We start from the raw sequence: 19404 nt of genomic DNA, 5'->3' as shown, positions 1-19404 counted from the left end.
GGCTCCCAAACTTCTTGACTCACAGCCCACTTAGGCAAGATAAAAAAATTTCAACGCCCACCACCATTAAAATCATATTTTTTTTTCATTTATTTGCTTGAAACATGGTGGTCAAGATAACAAATAGTAAAATAAGTACAAACATGTTTCGCCAGAAAATATGCTAGGCATGCAAAAAGAATGGTCGTCAAATAATTACATTAAATTATAAGTATAATTAATTATTTAGTATAACATTGTAATATATCAGTAATAATAGACAAATATACTTAAATTATTTGGAATTCATTTATTCAACAATACAATTATTGAAAATAATTCCTTAATACTATATCTTTTTAACTTTACCTTTCAACCATTCGTAACGTTATTCTAAAATTTAATAGGCAACTCTTTAATGTATTTGTATTTGGTACTCTGTCATAAATTTAATGTAATAATCATTACAAATAAATAATTGAAAACACGTGTTTTTTATATTAACTTGAGTTGAAAACTTGAATTAACTTGAAAATGACAAGGAAAATAAAATTATATGTAGTGTAGTTTATACAGATTGGGTTACAATTCATCTGGTTTTTTTTTCAAATGCGGTAGCACCCCCTGGACATCAACGCCCCCAATTGCTTCCGAAGCCCTATCGCCCAGTCGCTTCAGCGTCCACAGGGGGACGGTAAACAATACAAAGATAACTGTACACAAACGTAGCAACGCGACTTGTATTTGTGTACGCCAGTCGCGCGCCTTACACGTATTGGCATAATCTCACATTCGAGTTGGGGACTTTAAGGTTGTGAACTTACTTGCTCGTGCAAGTTACATCACGAAACGAATCACATATTATGTAATTTGAAGTTAAAGTAAATGCCGCCACAGGGAGTCGAACCGTCGACCTCTCAATAGAGAAGCAACCGTTCCCCCGTTGGGCTACCACCTCTCTTTTCATTTAACAATATTAGCAAACTTTACAAGAGCTCTTTACCATTTGACAATTAGTTTTAGGATTGTAACATTGTACTGTTATATCACAGGCTAGAAAGTGAATTTTGACTATGTACCATGAGCGTGAGAATTTGTTAGTGGTGTTTGTTGCAATTGCATAATATCAAGTTTTGATTTTTTAAATTAAATATAATGTTAACTGTTGTTAATTATTGAGTACATTGAAATACTCGTAATTTTATACAATAGTCATAAAAATAAATTAATTGTAGTAAAGGTCCTTGTGAAAGTGTTCGTCCAGAGACGTGCTTTCTGTCGCGTAGTAGTGTGAGCATTACTGCACTTCGGTGTTGAAGGCTATGGTGCTCGTGAAATTTCAGGCACGTGGGTCTGGTCAACTTATGCCGCAGGGTGACGGGCACAGTGGCAGTGCCCCTGAGATCTTTGTGATTTAAAGCTCTCAGTGGCACTGCAACTGCTATGGACAGGTGTATCCCGTATCACCAGGCGCACAACTTGTTCGTACCGTCACTTAAAGAAATCTTGAAACATGCGATTGATTGTGGCAGATCTACATTTCGGAACCGAATTTTCTCATCAGCAAATTTAAATAAATGAGCGTGTTAGTGAACTATGGCATATTGAAAGAAAACTTCAAATGGAATTGAAGCTGTTTTTGATAATGACATTGTACATAGCATAATGTACTTTATATCAATTGTGTAGTGTACAAACTAATACGATACGGTAGCTACGATAATTCTCGAGACTGCACAAAAATGCTCCTGAAGACGCCTTACACTTACTTACATCGTGGCCTGCGTGCTCTAAAACCTGAGGATTATGAGTAATAAAAATAGAAGTAATTTAATTTACTACTCCGGATATCCCAGCAAAGGTTTAAGGGAGCAAAATAGCTACGCTTGTGTTGAATATTTTTCATGTTAATTTTCCCACCCTCTCTCAGTATAAAATTGTAATTAATAATACAAGCGCAATTACAATCACAAACACTACCACCGAAAATACACTCGACAATTGTTTCGCCTGTACGAGGCATCCTCAATGGTGAGTTCGAGGGTCCTGCTCGCGAAGTACGAAATCCGTAGTTACGGCCGTTTTCCCACCATGGATGACCTACGAAACTACTCTCGAAGTCTCTCATCTGACTGATTTTTTAGAAAGAAAGAAAGAAAGAAAGAAAAATAGTTTATTTGGTAACCATAATACAAATAGACAAGTGTTGTCATGAATGTAGTGTTTAATGTGTAGGTATGTATAATGTCATAACGATGCATAATATTTAATTTATACATTGATTTTGTTGTTATTAATTGACTGGTTATTTTTTGTGAATGTTCTAGTACAGTGTTATAATTAAATTAATTTTGCATGCCTAGTCAGGTAAAATAATTATGTGTTCTATTAAACTATCTTCCATCTTTCGTTAACCATGTTTTAAGCAAAAAAAATCATTTCATTTCATTCCTTGAGCTCACAGGCTTCCATTGCGTATATTTATAATATAAATAAATAACAAAAAATCTCTCATGAGTTCTAGACTCACGCAGCCGTTCTCTAGCCCACCAATTACAGTAATTTGAATAGAACAAATGTGAGAACAATCACTTGTGCACCCGCAACCTATGAAGATAGCTTGTTGTTCACGCTGAGTGATTCTGTACAAAGCGTTGCGGGTAAATTATAGTGGTAAACTTTCCTTTACATCGTTACATACGTATAAGTTGAGATACAGTACCTACTCGAGGTTACTTTTTAAAGGAACCAAATCACGAGAATCTGATCTATAGTGTGGTATGTAGTTAAAGCTAAAGCTCTCCAAATGGATTGCCCTAGTATATTATAACGACCTTTGTGGTATAACTGTTTGCAATGTGGGCGCTGAATGTTGTGGGGGGTATCGGGTTCGGTTCCCGGTAGGACCAATTTAGGAAAAATTAACTTTTCTAACTTGGTTCCGTGGATTCCGTTGCTCTGATACTCATAGTACAGGTACTCTAGTTTGAGACCAGGCAATTCTGTGTGGCTGTCTGGCATATTATTATTTATCAAGACATCCCAGCTTCTCGTAAGGTTCAAACAGATTACAATAACAATAAAAACAGTCTTTACTAGGGCTTCAATATCTAAAAAAAAGTATTTCTCTTTGTTCACAGACGGGTTCAGGCAAGACTTACACAATGGGCAGCGGCTGGGAAGGCGAAGGCGACGGCGACGCAGACCGAAAAGGCATAATACCTCGTGCAATTAGAGATCTCTTCGCTGGTGCCGATGAGAGAGCTGAAAATGCAAGATCTCAGGGTCTGCTACCACCGGAATTTTCCGTCCAGGCCCAGTTTATTGAGCTTTACAATGAGGATATTGTGGATCTACTCGATCCTGCTAAAGATCCGTTTGCTAAGGTAAGATGCTCAATACTCAATAATTTTATTTCTCTCCATAAGTACCTAGAATGTAGAATAGATGTTACAATCATTTTAAATACATTTATAGGCCCAGTAGATCATGAAAATAATTGATAGGTAGTTACTATATATTCGCATAATTTGTATTTTATATTATTAAATAATAATTTATTCAAAAACACACCTTAGCCTTACATACAACAGAGAGGAAAGTTAATTATTTGAAATGTATATTTAAAATAAAAAACAGGCAGACAGGCGTAAGTAACAAAGAAGCTTTTACATTGTAATGATATTATTTCAGTAACATTTATTATTTGTTAATTATTTATTCATTAACATGTTTAATGTATTTTACATTGTAAGTATAATATTTTTAAAATCTATCGCTCCGCCGATTTCTCCAGCACTAGTGCTTTTTAATAGTGGGCTGAACTAATTTCAGTGCGGTATGTTGTATTGGAACATCAAAATTATATAGATCGAAATTAAGTTAAGTTTTGTTTGGTGTCAGTTAACCCTTTCTTCCAACAACCGAAAAAGTCCTGTTTTTAATGTTATAAATTATGTACCACCAAATGACGAAATTTGTATTAACTATCGATATTTTAGGTTTTCGCGACACACAAATGGATGGAATGGATGTATATATATATATGTAGAGAAAATGAAACTATTTTGTAACCAAAGTCCGGGGCTCTTTACAGATTCCATGGTCACGGCTGACTCCAAAACTGGTTTGTTTGGAAAAACAAATATATGCGATTTTACTATCCGCAAAAATGGTTTAATTTCCCAATATACAGACTGTGTCAGATTTCTCTTTACACATATCCAATCAGCAACCATAAATGATATCATTAGCTGCAATACAATATCACACAACATCTTATCAATTAGAGCTACATATCCCACGTTTCAAAACGCGAAGTACTATGTGTCCCTCTCAGACAATAGAATTAAAAGCAAGCCCGAAAGAGAGAAAAACTGCAAAGTCTCAAGTATTTTTTACGTTATACTGTGTTTCAATTAACGTACGCAGCAACCGTATATATGTTACGGGCACCGGAGCGTACAATCCTCGTAACACTATCTAATAAAGTCATGTAAACGTTCCGCTGACCACCAAGATAACTCTTTATACCGTTTTTGCTTGTTTTGGTTATTGTGACCTAGTTTTAGGTGGAACATGATTCGTATTTCAAAATATCTATGCCACTGGTTTTATGATTCCAAATGTAAAAGGGCTTACCGCAACAGAATTGTATTTAACATTAAAAATATTTTTTCCTCTTATAAAGAATTATAGACAAAAATGTGTATGGTAAGTAATAGAGTCATTAACGCAAAGATCGTTGGTAAATTTATTTTCCTCCCTTTGCCAGACAAATGCGAAACTTGCCATAACACAATACTTAAACTAACTAACTTAGTATTTCGTTCAGGGTGCCCTAAGAATAACGGAGGATGGCAACGGTGGAGTACGTATAGTCGGAGCATCAATGCGTCCAGTTAGAGGGGTCAAGGAAGCTTTAGGCGCTTTGAGAGCCGGAGCTCTGGCCAGAACAACAGCAGCTACAAATATGAACTCATCGTCATCAAGATCACACGCTGTATTTACTTTGCTGATGCGTCAGAGAAGATTGGCACCGGACCAGGATCAAGTAGACAAGGATGCAGAGAATGAAGCCCCTGAACAGTACGAGACTTTGACAGCAAAATTCCATTTTGTGGATCTCGCGGGGTCCGAGAGATTAAAACGAACAGGTATGAAGATTCAACTGGTCTTCTAACACCGTATTTGTGTTTTGACGCCATAAACCTTTTCAAGTGCGGGTAGAGGACAATTTTGATCAAAGCCTGATCGAGTCGAGATTCTTTTCCTCCCATCGTCTTATGGGCCATGGCATAGTGGAAGTATCTTCAACTATAGAGATCTGTAAACAGAAAAATACATTGGTCTCTTTTGCACTTTGAATTTATGTAGCTAATATCTGTCCCTTTCTTGTAGGAGCAACCGGAGACAGAGCAAAGGAAGGCATATCAATCAACTGTGGACTACTAGCCCTCGGTAACGTGATATCTGCTTTAGGAGACAAATCAAGAAAAGCCTTGCATGTACCGTATCGTGATTCTAAATTGACAAGGCTATTACAAGATTCACTTGGAGGTCAGTTTTTATTATGTATTTTATCTGGATAGCTTTCGTGCAATATTACAAAAATCTGAATACAAAAGTTTTTTGGTTTTTTAACCGACGTAAAGAAAGGAGGAGGTTCTCAATTTCACTGTATATTTTTTTTGTATATATGTTACGCGATAACTGCACCATTTGTGAACCGATTTTGATGATTCATTTATCTTGGAAAGAGGGTACCTCAGAAGTGGTCCCATTTAAATTTGAAGAAAATATTCGATCTTTATAGGTGGTAAACTAGGGAATGAATGACTTTTGAGGTCGATTTTTGTAGTACTCTGTACTGAGGTTAGGTTATCATCAATTGGATACCTCCAATGAACACTACACTAATTTTGTTTTTTCGTCATTTTTGTAAACAACCATATTTATTTATTAACATTATGCTTTCCGAATTTTTTGAAAATAAAAATAAATGAACAAAATTCCAAAAAAAAAGAAACTAAATAAAAACAATTACGTTGGCGAAGTGTTCATTGGAAGCATCGATTTGAGCTTTGGACTAATTTGTCATACATAGTCTCTTAGAGACCCTTGCCTATAAGTAGAATCTTTGTGGGTCGATTAATATAAGTTTTATTATACTTTTTGGTGGAGCGTTAATCAATCAGGCACAGTCAGAATTAAAATAATTTAAGCTTTCAAATCTTCAAAATATTTATTTTTTTTACATTTGGCAAAATAATCTTGAGGTCTACTAGGAAATCTGAATTGCGTATAAATGTCTATCGTTTTGGCTTCATACTGAAAGGATACTACCACGAAGTTCGTGATTTGACACAAGTATTTGAGGATACATTACTCCCGAAACACCAAATGACAGAGTTCTTATCGAATTTTGACATTAATCTCATCGTAAGCTGTTTATCTTAGTTTGAGCTGCAATTTCAATTGTTTTCAGGCGTCCATTAAGAACGTTTTTGTTGATCATTGACACGGTTAATTTTAGTCATACGAAATATTTTGGTCAGTTTTAACGCTCATCACTTGTACATTGAGTACCGTTTTAATTATTCCAGTGACCGTTAGGTAATAAAATAATAAATAAATATCGCACACAGTCATAGCCCTGCACTAGGCAGACCCTGTATCGCGGATGCCACGGACACAGACAACCACAAATTACACCCAACTCACGAGAAAGAGATAAATGTAGGCCTTGCAACTAATTCTCCCGGCCCGGGAGTAGAACCCGGGACCTCTGCGTCCATCATGTTAACCGGCCACGGAAGCAGTCAAACTTAACACACAAATATTTTACGCGGTCGCTAGCAACTGTTAACTGTCATATTGGAGATACAAATATTGATGCTGATCCCACATTAATTCATTGTATTCTTCACAATCTTTCAGGTAATAGCAACACCGTCATGATAGCTTGTGTATCACCCAGCGACCGCGACTTTATGGAGACATTAAACACACTGAAATACGCAAACAGAGCTCGTAACATAAAGAACCGATGCGTCATCAACCAGGACTTGACATCGCGCACTATTCACCAACTGAGACAAGAAGTCGCGAGATTGCAGCTGGAACTCGCGGAATATAAACAGGTATTACTGGTACCAAGATTGTGTGGTCATCTTGAATAATACATAATGTTAACTTTATTTTGTATATTTTTTTGTTATATCTTTTGCATCGTGAAGCCTTGGTAGCCTAATGGTTTGACCTACTGCCTCTTAAGCATAGGGTCGTGGGTTTGAATCCGGGCTTGCACCTCTGAGTTTTTTGGAATTTACCATGAGCTTTTCGGTGAAGGGAAACATCGTGATAAAACATGCACGTCGAAGAAGGTTCACAACCCTCGGAACCGGCATTGGGCCAGTTTGGTGGACTATGGCCTAAACCCTCGTCTAAAAGGAAACCCGTGCCCAGCAGCGGGACCTATAAATGGGTTGATGATGATGATTTGCAACATGCATTCAGTATTCAAAGATATCTGAATATTTAATAACAATCGATCCAATCCGAATACCCGTAAGGGTGCTCTTTTGTGAGAAATTGAAAATCATCTAAAAACAATTAAAAGTCAGCCTAAAATCAAAGAGATACGGTTGGTTCTCCGTCCGAAACAATTATTGTCAAATAAGTCAAACCGGTGTCTCTCCAGTTCCCAAATTCCTACGCAGCTAGGTCTAGCTCATCCTCTACTAGCCCTCCTGGCTAGTGCCGAAAATCTAATGTCCTGTGATAAAGTCCGGACATAGCTCCGGACATAGCACATGTCCCGCGCGTCTCCTCGCCTCAAGTCCTCGTCTAGACCGCTGCTAAGACGCGCAAGCTGCGCATTGGAGAAACGGCCCGACCACATGCTACCGGCACAAACAAACGTGTTCATACTGCAGCTAACAACAAATCCCGGCGAGTCCATACCCAAGTACAGGTCCACGAGAGACGCCCGTGAGGGCGTATCACTGGCGGAGGGCTTGGCCCGGACGCCCGCCATAATCTGATCTTACCCGGGACCCCGCAGTCTCCCCGGAACTCCCTATCCCTCGGGTCGGTGGACATGAATCAAGGGATAATTGAACAAATAATACATCTAAGTAATTAACTGTTTAATTTGTTAACCAGGGCAAACGTGTAATATCAGAAAATGGCGAAGAGGGCTGGAGCGACGTAGTGCAAGAGAATGCAATCCTCACAGGCGAAGTTGAATCCCTTAGACGAAGAATCAAAGCTATGCAAGGCACCATCGAGCAACTGTCGGCGAGAAACAGCGAACTTATTGCTGAGAAAGCGTTGGGGCAATGGGCACCGAAAGACGGAAGTCCAGATGCTAATGAGTGTTCTTTGACCTCTCTAGTTCAGGTACGTAGAAATATTTGTATGGCACTAGTTAAGCACTATGTTTATAAATAATAAATAAATATTAGACAACATATACGTTGCTCTTAAGTAAGTAGCTAAAGCACTTGTGTTATGGAAATCGGAAACAACGACGGTACTACAAACACCCAGACCTGAGACAATATAGAAACGTTAGTTTTCTACACTGACCCGGCCAGGGATAGAACCTGGGACCTCAGAGTCACTCGACCACGAAGATCATCGTTTATACATAATTTTACGTACAATATATTGATGTGTAATAGTTTTGTGAAGTAAAAATTTAATTACTCATTATAACGTATGGAAGGAGACGAAACAGACAAAAGCCCAGGCCACACCGCGAACGAAGCTAGTTAACTTAGCTTAGCTCACGTAGTTGCATGCAACAACTATGCCAGCGACTATGGACACGTGCAGGGCGGCAGAAGAGCGACATAGCTTACCGGGATCGTTGGGTTAGTTTAGTTAGCTCGGTTAGCTTAGTTCGCGGTGTGAACCGAAATATGAAAAGTTGCTAAGTGAAGAGAAGTGAGCTAAGCTAAGTTAGCTTAGTTTCGTTCACGGTGTGGCCTGGGCATTATAAAGCAGAGTGTTGGTGTTGAAGGCGTATTGAAGACCATTAAATAGCCTTGGTTGGATTGGCCAGCAGCAATTGACAGCTTTAAGAACAGACGTACATACATATGTCGATACCTCACACGTACGTTGTTGTAAGTCAAAATACTTATTTCTTTTATACAATTATATTATGGGTTCCATGTTTGAAAGTAAACATAACACTAAATTATTTTTTACTTTTAAATGTGGAAATATAAATAAAAAAAGATACATTTAAGTTGAAAAGCAAGACAATGGTATTTTGACTTACAACAACTTACGTGAGAGGTAATCTGTCATACCCTCTTTAGCTTTATTAAAATCTAGGCATTGACAATAAACATCTTGAAAATAATTAAAAACCGAAATGAAAGATAATGACTATCTTGTACGATATGACTTATTTTTTAAGAACCAAATTGAAGGTTGAGCGGAACGCCAGTCTGGGCGATGACGACCTACTAGAATAGAGAATAACTTAGTTTGTCTAAATCAAAAAAAAAATTGCGTCACTAGATAACTACTAAGACCCCTAGTTCTTACTTGTTTCTTTCCATATCTAATGCGACAAACATGTGTTGCAATTTCTTTTACAGGGCTATGTAAGCGAGATCGAAGATCTTCGTGCACAATTAATGGAAGCGAACGCTCTATACGAAACCACGCGTAACTCGCGTAAGATCGCGGCACGTGCACGACACGACTCCATCCACGACGCGTCTTCAGTTATTGATGGCGCGAAGCGGGAATTATACAAGGTCAGTAATATTCATTCGTGTAGTTATGTTTTGTACAGTCACGTGCGCAGAAATAAATCTAAATAGAACGGCAATGTTACATTTTGTAAAGGGATCAAGATTGTCATCTTTTTAACAAACTGTACCTACTACGTGGCCTCGAGGATGCATAATTAGTGAAGTAACATAAATATTTTGTGGAAATCTATCGGTATCGACATAAAATTTGTTATACAGGTAATAAGGAAACTCAAAATAATAGTACCATTACATTTTACTAGGTACGTAGTATAATGAAAGACGTTAGATATATACACATACAAATACCAAATAATAGACTACCGGTTGATACAAGTAATTTGTCCACAATAAATATAATTTTAATTGATAATGTTTTATTTCAATAAAAAAATTACTTAAACAATAATAGTATTTCGCGCCCCTTATTCCAGCATGACCATGGTAGAGTTTTTGAAATTTGACTAGGCAGATAAAAAGTCACCATTTAGTCTGTTCTAGTCGCAGAAAACTAGATTTAGTCGGTCCGCCGTTCAAAAGTTATAAGGGTATTTTACTGTTCACGCTGTAGAAGCTTATTGCAGCGGCACCATTTTTGAATCTCGAGAACCACTGCCCCTAGCTTCGATCAAATTGCACCCAGAAAAAGTCTTCAATTAGTCGGTTCTAGTCGCGAAATTTCAGAATTAGACGCTCTTTTGTTTAGAAGACACAACCGATTTATTATTTCAAGATTATAGGTGTGTTAGTTTCGAAGCTCATGTACAAATTTTGCGTAGTATATAGCACTTGTTTTTTTTTAATACATGACATTTGAAAAAACCATTTGTAAAAAATTTTTACATATTCAAAAGACGCACTGAGAATTCGTAATAATAATAATACACTTCATGGACGTAACCAAGCAAGCTCCATGCCGCATGGCATAAAGCATTTAAACAGTTGTTGTTGTTGTAAAACAATCTTATTTTATAACATACATGCCTTACGAGTGTACTTCTAAGTCACTTACATTTGTGAATGTCTAGTTACAACATATGTGCCCAACATTGGGACATATAATAGTTTGGCAATGATGATGAGTATACGAAAGAGACCTGTATCGTCCCAAAACCGATTCGGTAAATCGGGACGTCTACCACTAAATACGAAACAATGATCGAAGATCATGATTTGACATAAGTATTTGTGGATTTTTACTCCGAAATGACAGGTATCGAATTTGGATATTACTTTCATCGTAAAACGACATTTGTGTAGTACGCATGAGCTTCGTTGCGGACGCAGTCATTCACTGGTAGAACTGTTCATTTAGGGACAGCGAAATATGTACGAATTGTGCGTTTAAAAGGTTGGTTGGTCAATATCCCGAAAACGTTAATTTTCAAATTAGTCACTTTATTATTGAGGGTGCGATAAGTTAACGTTCTATACTTTGGCATTACATATAACGTCACCTATCAATGAGATGCAGTTAACCGAATATTGATCTTCACTAATCTATTGTTACAGGAAAAGGAACTCCTAGCCCGAAGTATGGGTGAATTAGAATTCCAACGCAAACTGAATATGAGCGACAGTATGACGAGCGCTGGTGGTGGCGATTCGGAGCATTCGGAGCTTCGGGCAATTGGGGAACGGGAACGTGCTGAGGGAGAGAGCGCAGACGATTCTGACTCTTCGGATGGGGACAGTGAGAGCAATTCTGAAGATGAAGACTCAGAGGCCAAAGGTATATATTTATTTACATAATTAAGAGTCGATACAATATCAAATGGCTTTGGTTGATTTCGCATAATAGTGAAAGTGTGGAATCAATCACTCAGGAAAAAATGTATAGTAAAATTGAAGATATACACTGATTAGTATACGGTATGAAAACACGATCCTTAAAAATTTATACGACAAAAAAACACACTTACCTCGAAATTTTACAAGAAAACCGCTATATCCAATAGGTACTTTGCACATACCAATTATTGTTTTTTATATCAACTGAACTAGATAGAACAAATACGGTTTTCGATATACATTTTTCAAATTACTTTAATTAAACAAAATAAATTCTGTCGTAAAACGGCACTAACTATCTGGTCTCAAATTAGGAAATTCTTTCAACTATGAGTACCAGAACAACGGAATTAACTCCAGGGCACTTCCCAGAGTATCCAGATTAGTATCAGTTTGGATAACTTCGTTTCCAAATTCGGTCTTACCAAGAATCGATTCCAACTCCTAACCATGGTGCAATCCGTCGGGCCACTAAAATCCAATATTTGAGATTTGAAGCTTGAGTTGGTAGTATGACTGTAGTCTGTTTATTAACACATGTCTTAATTTATTTCACTATTTACAGGACAACGGATACTTTCATCGCAATTAGCAACCTTAAGCGAAGATATTGACACGAAAGCACGTCTGATCGAACAACTGGAAGCGTCACAGAGGAGACTCGCCACAATGAGAACGTACTACGAACAACGACTTGATACTTTGCACCACCAGATTAAGGCCACCAGCGAGGAGAGGGACAAATTTTTAAGCTCACTTGGTATGTTATTTTCAAAGACAGATTGGCATATAGAAAAATAGGCTATATTTTTTTAAACGCAAACTCTAACGCCTAAGGAAAGCCGGTATCGTGGGTGCCACAGACACACACATAGACAACCCCAAATTATACCCACACTTAAGAGAGAAATACATAGACTTCTACGTGGCAGTCGAGTTTGGTAACCGTTCGGCCACGGAAGCAGTTTATTCAAAGTAACTCAACTCCCGCCCTACACTACCCCCCCGAGCGTAGGGTTGTCACATTATTATATTTGTTGTACCTAAAGGTCGCAAAAAATAATTTGAAAAAAATTTAAGTATGAATACTTATACAAACGCAACAAAATCACGTTTATTATTTGATGTCATTTTTAAACTCCTAACGAACGCTTCAATTGTATAATGAATGTCGTGTATGACGACTCGCGCTTTGCAACTCGACTGCACTGCGAGATTATGCCAAAGTGTACGTCTGTATAAGGCACGCAACTGGCGTGCACAAATACAAGCCGCGTTGCTACTTTTGTATAGAGTTATGTTTGTATTGTATAAACCTTAGTTTCCGAAAGTAGGCGCTGAAGAGTCCTAAGAGTTGATGCTGTCCAGGGGATACTTTGAAAAAAAAAACCTGAATTATCTATATAAACTACACTACATATATATAATTTTTTTCCTTTTGATTTTTTGTGTTAAGTTAATATAAATAATACGTGTTTTCTGTTACTTTTGTGGTGGTAGGTGTTGAATTTTTTTTTTCTTGCCTAAGTGGGCGGTGATCCAAAAAGTTTGGGGACCTATGGTTGAAACGGTTTTTTTTGCCGTCAGCGCCACCTATGAGGAAACCCCGATGTGGCAACGACGCTGGTTCGAGTCCAGGCAGATCGAAGATTTTTTTTTTAAGTTGTTCAATCTTTGTATCAGTAATAAAAATTGTGATGTTAAAAAAACATAGCTACGCAAGCGTCACCTCCGAGCGAGAAATTGAAACGCGTAAAGGAAGACTATGAACGTCGCATGACCTCGATGTCCCGCGAGTTGAAGCGGCTGCAGGCGGCGCAGCGCGAACACACGCGGCTTCAGCGCTCGCAGCAGCAGACGGCCCAGCAACTTTGCACCTTGAGAACCGAGCTGCAGAACATGAAACGCGATAAGGTATGGACGAACTGTAAATAGAACGAACTCTGTAATCTCAACGCCTTAAGGCCCATTATGTGCCAAAGCTGAGCTCTGTATCAACTACTGTAATCATAATATTAATAACACTGATATTTAATAATAATAAAAAATAATAAAACGTATTTGCCCTCTCACAAAAAATACATGTTGATCGATAATTGTGCTGCGAGACGGATCAAGAAAACTCGGGCATGGAGTTACTTTTCTTTCTATTCCTACTCTAGGCACGGCCTGTCTTGTAGGCAACCAAATTCACAAATTGCTGTGTTTAATACTAATTCTTGAGCATACTTTGTTGTAAATGAATGGATGTACGTCTAGCAAAAGAAGACCTAATAGTAGGTAATGGCAACTTAATCACACATTAGGACAGCAATCTTCCGTATTTCGAGGATTGTAAGAGCGGTCGCTAAGGAACACCTTAGCGACTACACGAATATATAATAGAATGTAGAGTCCGCGAACCGATAGTACTTTCTTTTCGTTATAAAGAGGGCTGTTGAATACAATTTTGGCTTTTTAAAAATTACCTTCAAGACAGTGCGCTGCCCTCTCTCAAGTCTGATCATTTTAGTCTTGTCTGCTGCACCTCACACCGCAATACAATATGATATTATCGATTAACAGATAGATACATATACAGTCCTATGTAAGTCCCCACTCTCTGATAATGATTCAGAATAATAATAATAAATGCAGAATGTATCTTTTAAGCCATATGAGAGTCAAGAAAATGCGACAGGCAACCTCATTAATTACCTGCTCTTAAACTAATAAGTACCAGATTAAGGAATTTTACTCGAAACAACCAGGGCAAAACTAATTTAGAAATTATCGATTCCAAAGTTGAAGTGGAAAAGTCCTCATCTAGAGCCCACCCAGCTAAACTGAGGTAGGCATTATAAATAGTATTATTTAGCCGTATTATAAATGTCTGTTCCTGTTACAAAGATTTCTTCCGCTCCACTTTAGTGGATACTTGATCTAAGTTCAACTCCTCGTGGTCTGTGAGCGGCGAGGTCAGCTTTCGACCGTTTGTGTGGTTTGAGAGGTCGCGGGAAAGGGTTTTATACAAAACGGCTTTTGCGTACTTAGATGACAACATTGCGTAGGAGTGATCTGTTTCGCTCCTTTAGGTTATTTCGCCTTATGTTTTTATATACTCATTGTAAATTATAAATATTAAACAACTACCTATTTATAAAACCAACCTCTGGAGTTTCTTAGTCATTCTTCTCAGGGCCCTACGACATTGTAGTAGAGTGTAATCAATATGAGAATTTCGAGTGTAATTTTCGTACGTATGTTATAAAGATGTTTTGAATTTGTTTGTGATTGGCTGAAGTTACTCCGGATTTCGCTGACCATAAAATGATCAAGCTAAGATTAAGTAAGGAAACGGAAAATACGTAATTTTTCTACTAAACCGCATCCAAATCTTGTTCATTGATCGGATCGGATCGGATCGTAGGAATTTTTTCCAAGTGTTCAATATCTGTATTAATAATATAACAAACGAGTGGAGTAATTTCACAAAATAATAATTGAATATCAATTCAATACAAATTTAATTATATTTATTAGCGACATCTCTAGCCAGAGCTAGCTGTAAAGTTACCTAACTGGGTGACGAAATACTTTCATAGATTTCTCATAGACGGCGCTACGGCTAAAAATTTGTTGACAACCCCATACAAAGATCCGACAACAAGCTAGAAAAATTCGTGAGGTTCGCTGCTTCGTTCCGTGGCTTAATTAGCATAGCGTCTGACACGGTTTGCCAGAAGACGTCGGTTCGAATCCGGCTGGATCAAAACAATTTTTTGTAAGTGTTCCATCTTTGTGTTAATAATTATAACAAACTTGTTCATTGATTTATTGTTTTAATTTCAGGTGAAATTAGTACAACGTATGCGCGCTGAATCCAAGCGTCACGCGCAAGCTGAAGCTGCGAGAGCCAAAGAGGTAAGACCACACAAAATATGCACACAAATACCTTACATGACATTAATAAAATATTATGTTGTTCTGTAAATTAGTACTAGTATTAATAATAGGTGGCGTAGCATCCTCCGCAGCACCGCCACCGTAGTTTTATTTTTCTTTTAAACGAATAGTAATACATTCACAAAAAATACGAGTACATCATGTACGTTAGCCGTACATTACAGTGGATAATATCATAATAAAAAAATGGGATGGCGTGGCTATATAGCATGACACGATTATTTGAATTTGATTTTGCAGGTAGCTCAACTTCGCAAGGAGTCTCGGAAGAATGCCAATATAATTCGGTCACTGGAAGCGGAAACAAAACTTAAAGAACAGGTGAACCAATCGAATTATTACTTGACGAAATATTGAATGTTCTAAAAAATCATCAAAGCAAAATACTTGAATTGAGGAAACACGGGCAAGGACTTGAACGTTCAAAAATTACTGAAAGCAACCAATGAAGCAAAAGGCTGCCTCCGTGGCCGAATAGTTACCGTGCCGGTCTGCCACGCAGAGGTCCCAGGTTCGATTCCCGGGCCGGGACAAATATTTGTATGGCCTACAATTATTTCTCTCGTGAGTTTGGGTGTAATTTGTGGTTGTCTATGTGTGTGTCCATGGCACTCGCGACACCGGGTTTCCCTAGTGCGGGGCTATGTTTGAAGAAAATATTCCACATCTAAGAATGACAAACTAGGGGATGAATCCAGTTTCGCGCACTATCCGGTTACCATTTCAATAAAACTTGGCAAGCAGTTTTAATTCCATGAACATTTCATGTCGATTTTTATCGTTGAGTCCACCAGGATCCCCTAGCTCACTCCCTCAGGGGATCTTTGTGAACTCAGCAGTTCATTAGAATACCCTAAGTTAAATGTATGTAAAGTTGCAATCACATTGCTAAATTGTACCGATCGAGTGATCGGGTTTTGTTGTCGTTTTCATAGATAATCTTTTTTGACTTAGGTAATGACTGGCTAGAAATAAATACAATGGCATCAATTAAATGACGTTAGTGTACAAATTAATGACTTTCTATACCTTAGACTATGGAAACCAAAGGACATGTTAAATTGACATATATAAATCAGACGTTTATGTATATGATGCATTTAGACGTTGAAAACATAAACATTTTATTGTCTTTGTTTAACTACTGCGTGCCGTCGTAAGCCAAAAGAGATAGAACTACATTGATTTATGTGAAACACGGGAAAAAATACGTAACTTCATCTTAAATGCCAACTGTCCTCATTTTACCATTTTTGGAGTACCCTTTGATAACCGTTTCCGGTTGTCAAAGGGAAGTACATCAAATGTCAAAACCAATGTTTGGCCAAATGTTTTATTGAATTATTCGCATGAATTTTAATTAAATGGACAAAAATATTGACAGTGAAAACAATAAGTATTGATTATAATGCATCACTGCAGTATTAAGAGGTTCGGCAGTAGAAAATTGGAAATCAACCGAATGTTACATTACATTTACACATGTCTTATTTTTCTGCCTATAAATCACACAATAGCCCAAATATCTCATGTAATTAGACTCATTTAAGTAGTTTATTCATAAGTCTTGCCGAATTTTGTTTTGGTTACTTTAGATTGCCTGTTTGTTATTATATTTTGATGATTGTTGATAACGATTATTTTGAGATAGTGTTGTTCTAGAAAGCAGACATATTATCGATATTCTGTTATTAAAACAATTCACTACGAGGATTTTTTTTTACATTATTTTTTTTAAAGTTTTACCCACAAATGAAAAAGAAAGACTGGTTGGAAATTATAGGACTGCCGAACATAAACATTGGATCAAATACCATCTTCGTTTGTTCGCTCCATTTTAATTGATTTAACTAGATTACATGATAATGCAATTCCATCATTACATTTATTGGAAAATAACTTTATATTTAAATTTTGATTAAAATGGCTTATTACTTGCCAATAATAATAGCCTAATATTAATCATACTTTGATTACAGTAAACTATACAAATTTGCAAACATAAAAAACGGTTTCAACATTCAAGCCATACATTTGCATGTCGATATTGACTTATCTATGATTATGGTACAACACTAAATCCGCCATAAGTGTGATACAATTTTGGTTTAGGTAGGGACGTTCATTCCGTAAATCGGGCAGGTACTTTCCTTTATTTTTTTCCTTCCTCTAAGGTCTATACTGAGGTTATTGTTTTTCAGGTGTTAAAGAGGAAACAGGAAGAAGTATCACTGCTTAGAAGAGGTCATCGTGATAAGTTGTCGAGTCGAGCCGCTGGCAGGTTACACGGTAAGTTATTGTTTTACAACCGAAACAAAATCAGATTTTGTAGGTATTTAAAGTTTGTTACTGCACTATTTTAGAAGAATTTACCAATGCTGAATATGTTTGGTTAAAAAAATTAAAGAAAGGTTCTTTCAAAGTAATGAAATTACAGATTTAGTGAATAAACATTGAACATCTAGATTAGCTTTTGTTTAAGTAAATAGCTTAAATTAAAGTAAAAATAACACCAAATCAAAGTTTGTTTATGTGAAATGTTTTTTCGAAAATTCATTAATTATTTACGACAACGTGCAAAGGTTACTTCATTACACTGCATTTGCTAGAGATGAGGTATATGGATAAAAAGTATCCGATATTTTAATGAAAAAATGTGTAGTGCGTACAATATTCTTAAAGTATGAATTTTAATCAGGTAATGAATTGATTCGTCAAGTGTTATTACTTTTTTAAACCTGTAAATTAATGATATGATGAATGTTTTTAGAAATTTATTCAAATATAAATTTAATATGCATTTGAATTATAGTTGTGTGTTTTACGCCTTCAATAATATTACAAAACAGTTCACACATCTATACATTGTTAGAATTCGTTTACGAATACTAACCTTTACTTCAAAAATCAAATATTCTAAGAGCTTATGCACACCGCCGATGATTGCGTATACGCGCCGTATATAATACGCGAGTATATAAACTTCTTGCTTGCGACGCGATCTTTGCACACGTTTAAATCGATTCACTACAGCGCGTTTAAACGCGTATACGTGCAGATGACGCACGTTTACGGCACGTCTAAAATACGCCGTGTAAAATACATAGGCTCTAAAAATCTATCTACTCATCCCTGTGACAAATGGCGGGCTTTTGAAGTTACGAGTACAGTTTTTACAAATATGAATTTTATTTTAAGTATATTATGAAGAAAATACGAAGAAAGAAATAGTGATGAAGAAAGTCAGAACTATATTCAATGACCTATCAACACTATATTCCTTATTTTAAACCAAATTACGAAAGAGTTTTTCCTGAAAATTCCAATAATTACGAATTCAAAGTTTTTGTTCAAAGTGACAGTAATATGATATAAGTGAAATGAAAACATATACCTGTGGCTCTATTGAAAAGGGTTATAAGTAAAAAAGCCAACTTTACAAGGAAACGCAATCACTTAATATCTTTTAATTAATAACTATTGTAACTATAGTGAAAAAATAGGGTGGCTTGCATTAATATTAGACATAACTGGTTGAAGACTGTACCACCTCAGTCAACCGTGACCATGGGACCTGTAAAGGGCCCGAAACGTCGGTTTGTTTGAAAAAACAAATATACGCGATTTAAATCCGGAAAAATAGTTTCATTTCCTACTTAATATCTTATTAAGCTTTAACTGTTTTTCGAGTCTCCTTGCAAAGTTGGCTTTTTTGACTTGGACCCCTTTTCACTAGAGCCACAGAAATATTGACTCCTGCCGCTTAAAAGACTATATAGTATATAGCTTTATATTATAAAGCCCAAACAAAAGAACTAAGGTATTTAAGAGAAAGTGAAAACATAATATTGTAGAACCACAATGGATAATATTTAACGAGAATCCCGGTAATTAAACGCAGACATAGCTCTAC

The 19404-nt window shown here is 36.8% G+C and overlaps 1 protein-coding gene across 3 annotated transcripts in view; it reads left to right on the top strand.

Moving 5' to 3' along the window:
* The window catches only part of LOC113230335 (kinesin-like protein KIF21B), a 138511-nt gene that overhangs the window by 87606 nt on the left and 31501 nt on the right, over window positions 1-19404 (top strand). For all 3 annotated transcript variants that reach the window (XM_026464225.1, XM_026464223.1, XM_026464224.1), the window contains exons 4-15: window positions 3120-3365; window positions 4814-5135; window positions 5380-5538; window positions 6919-7121; window positions 8146-8382; window positions 9597-9758; window positions 11268-11487; window positions 12112-12306; window positions 13261-13460; window positions 15378-15449; window positions 15732-15812; window positions 17693-17780. In XM_026464225.1, the coding sequence (XP_026320010.1) occupies window positions 3120-3365; window positions 4814-5135; window positions 5380-5538; window positions 6919-7121; window positions 8146-8382; window positions 9597-9758; window positions 11268-11487; window positions 12112-12306; window positions 13261-13460; window positions 15378-15449; window positions 15732-15812; window positions 17693-17780 (2185 nt within the window). The remainder of the gene's footprint in view (window positions 1-3119; window positions 3366-4813; window positions 5136-5379; window positions 5539-6918; window positions 7122-8145; window positions 8383-9596; window positions 9759-11267; window positions 11488-12111; window positions 12307-13260; window positions 13461-15377; window positions 15450-15731; window positions 15813-17692; window positions 17781-19404) is intronic.

Source organism: Hyposmocoma kahamanoa, unplaced genomic scaffold (genome assembly GCF_003589595.1).
Source record: "Hyposmocoma kahamanoa isolate Upper Pololo Valley unplaced genomic scaffold, ASM358959v1 63, whole genome shotgun sequence".
NCBI classification, from domain to species: domain Eukaryota; kingdom Metazoa; phylum Arthropoda; class Insecta; order Lepidoptera; family Cosmopterigidae; genus Hyposmocoma; species Hyposmocoma kahamanoa.
The sequence above is the reverse complement of the archived record's forward strand: the minus strand, read 5'-3'. Positions and strand labels throughout refer to the sequence as shown.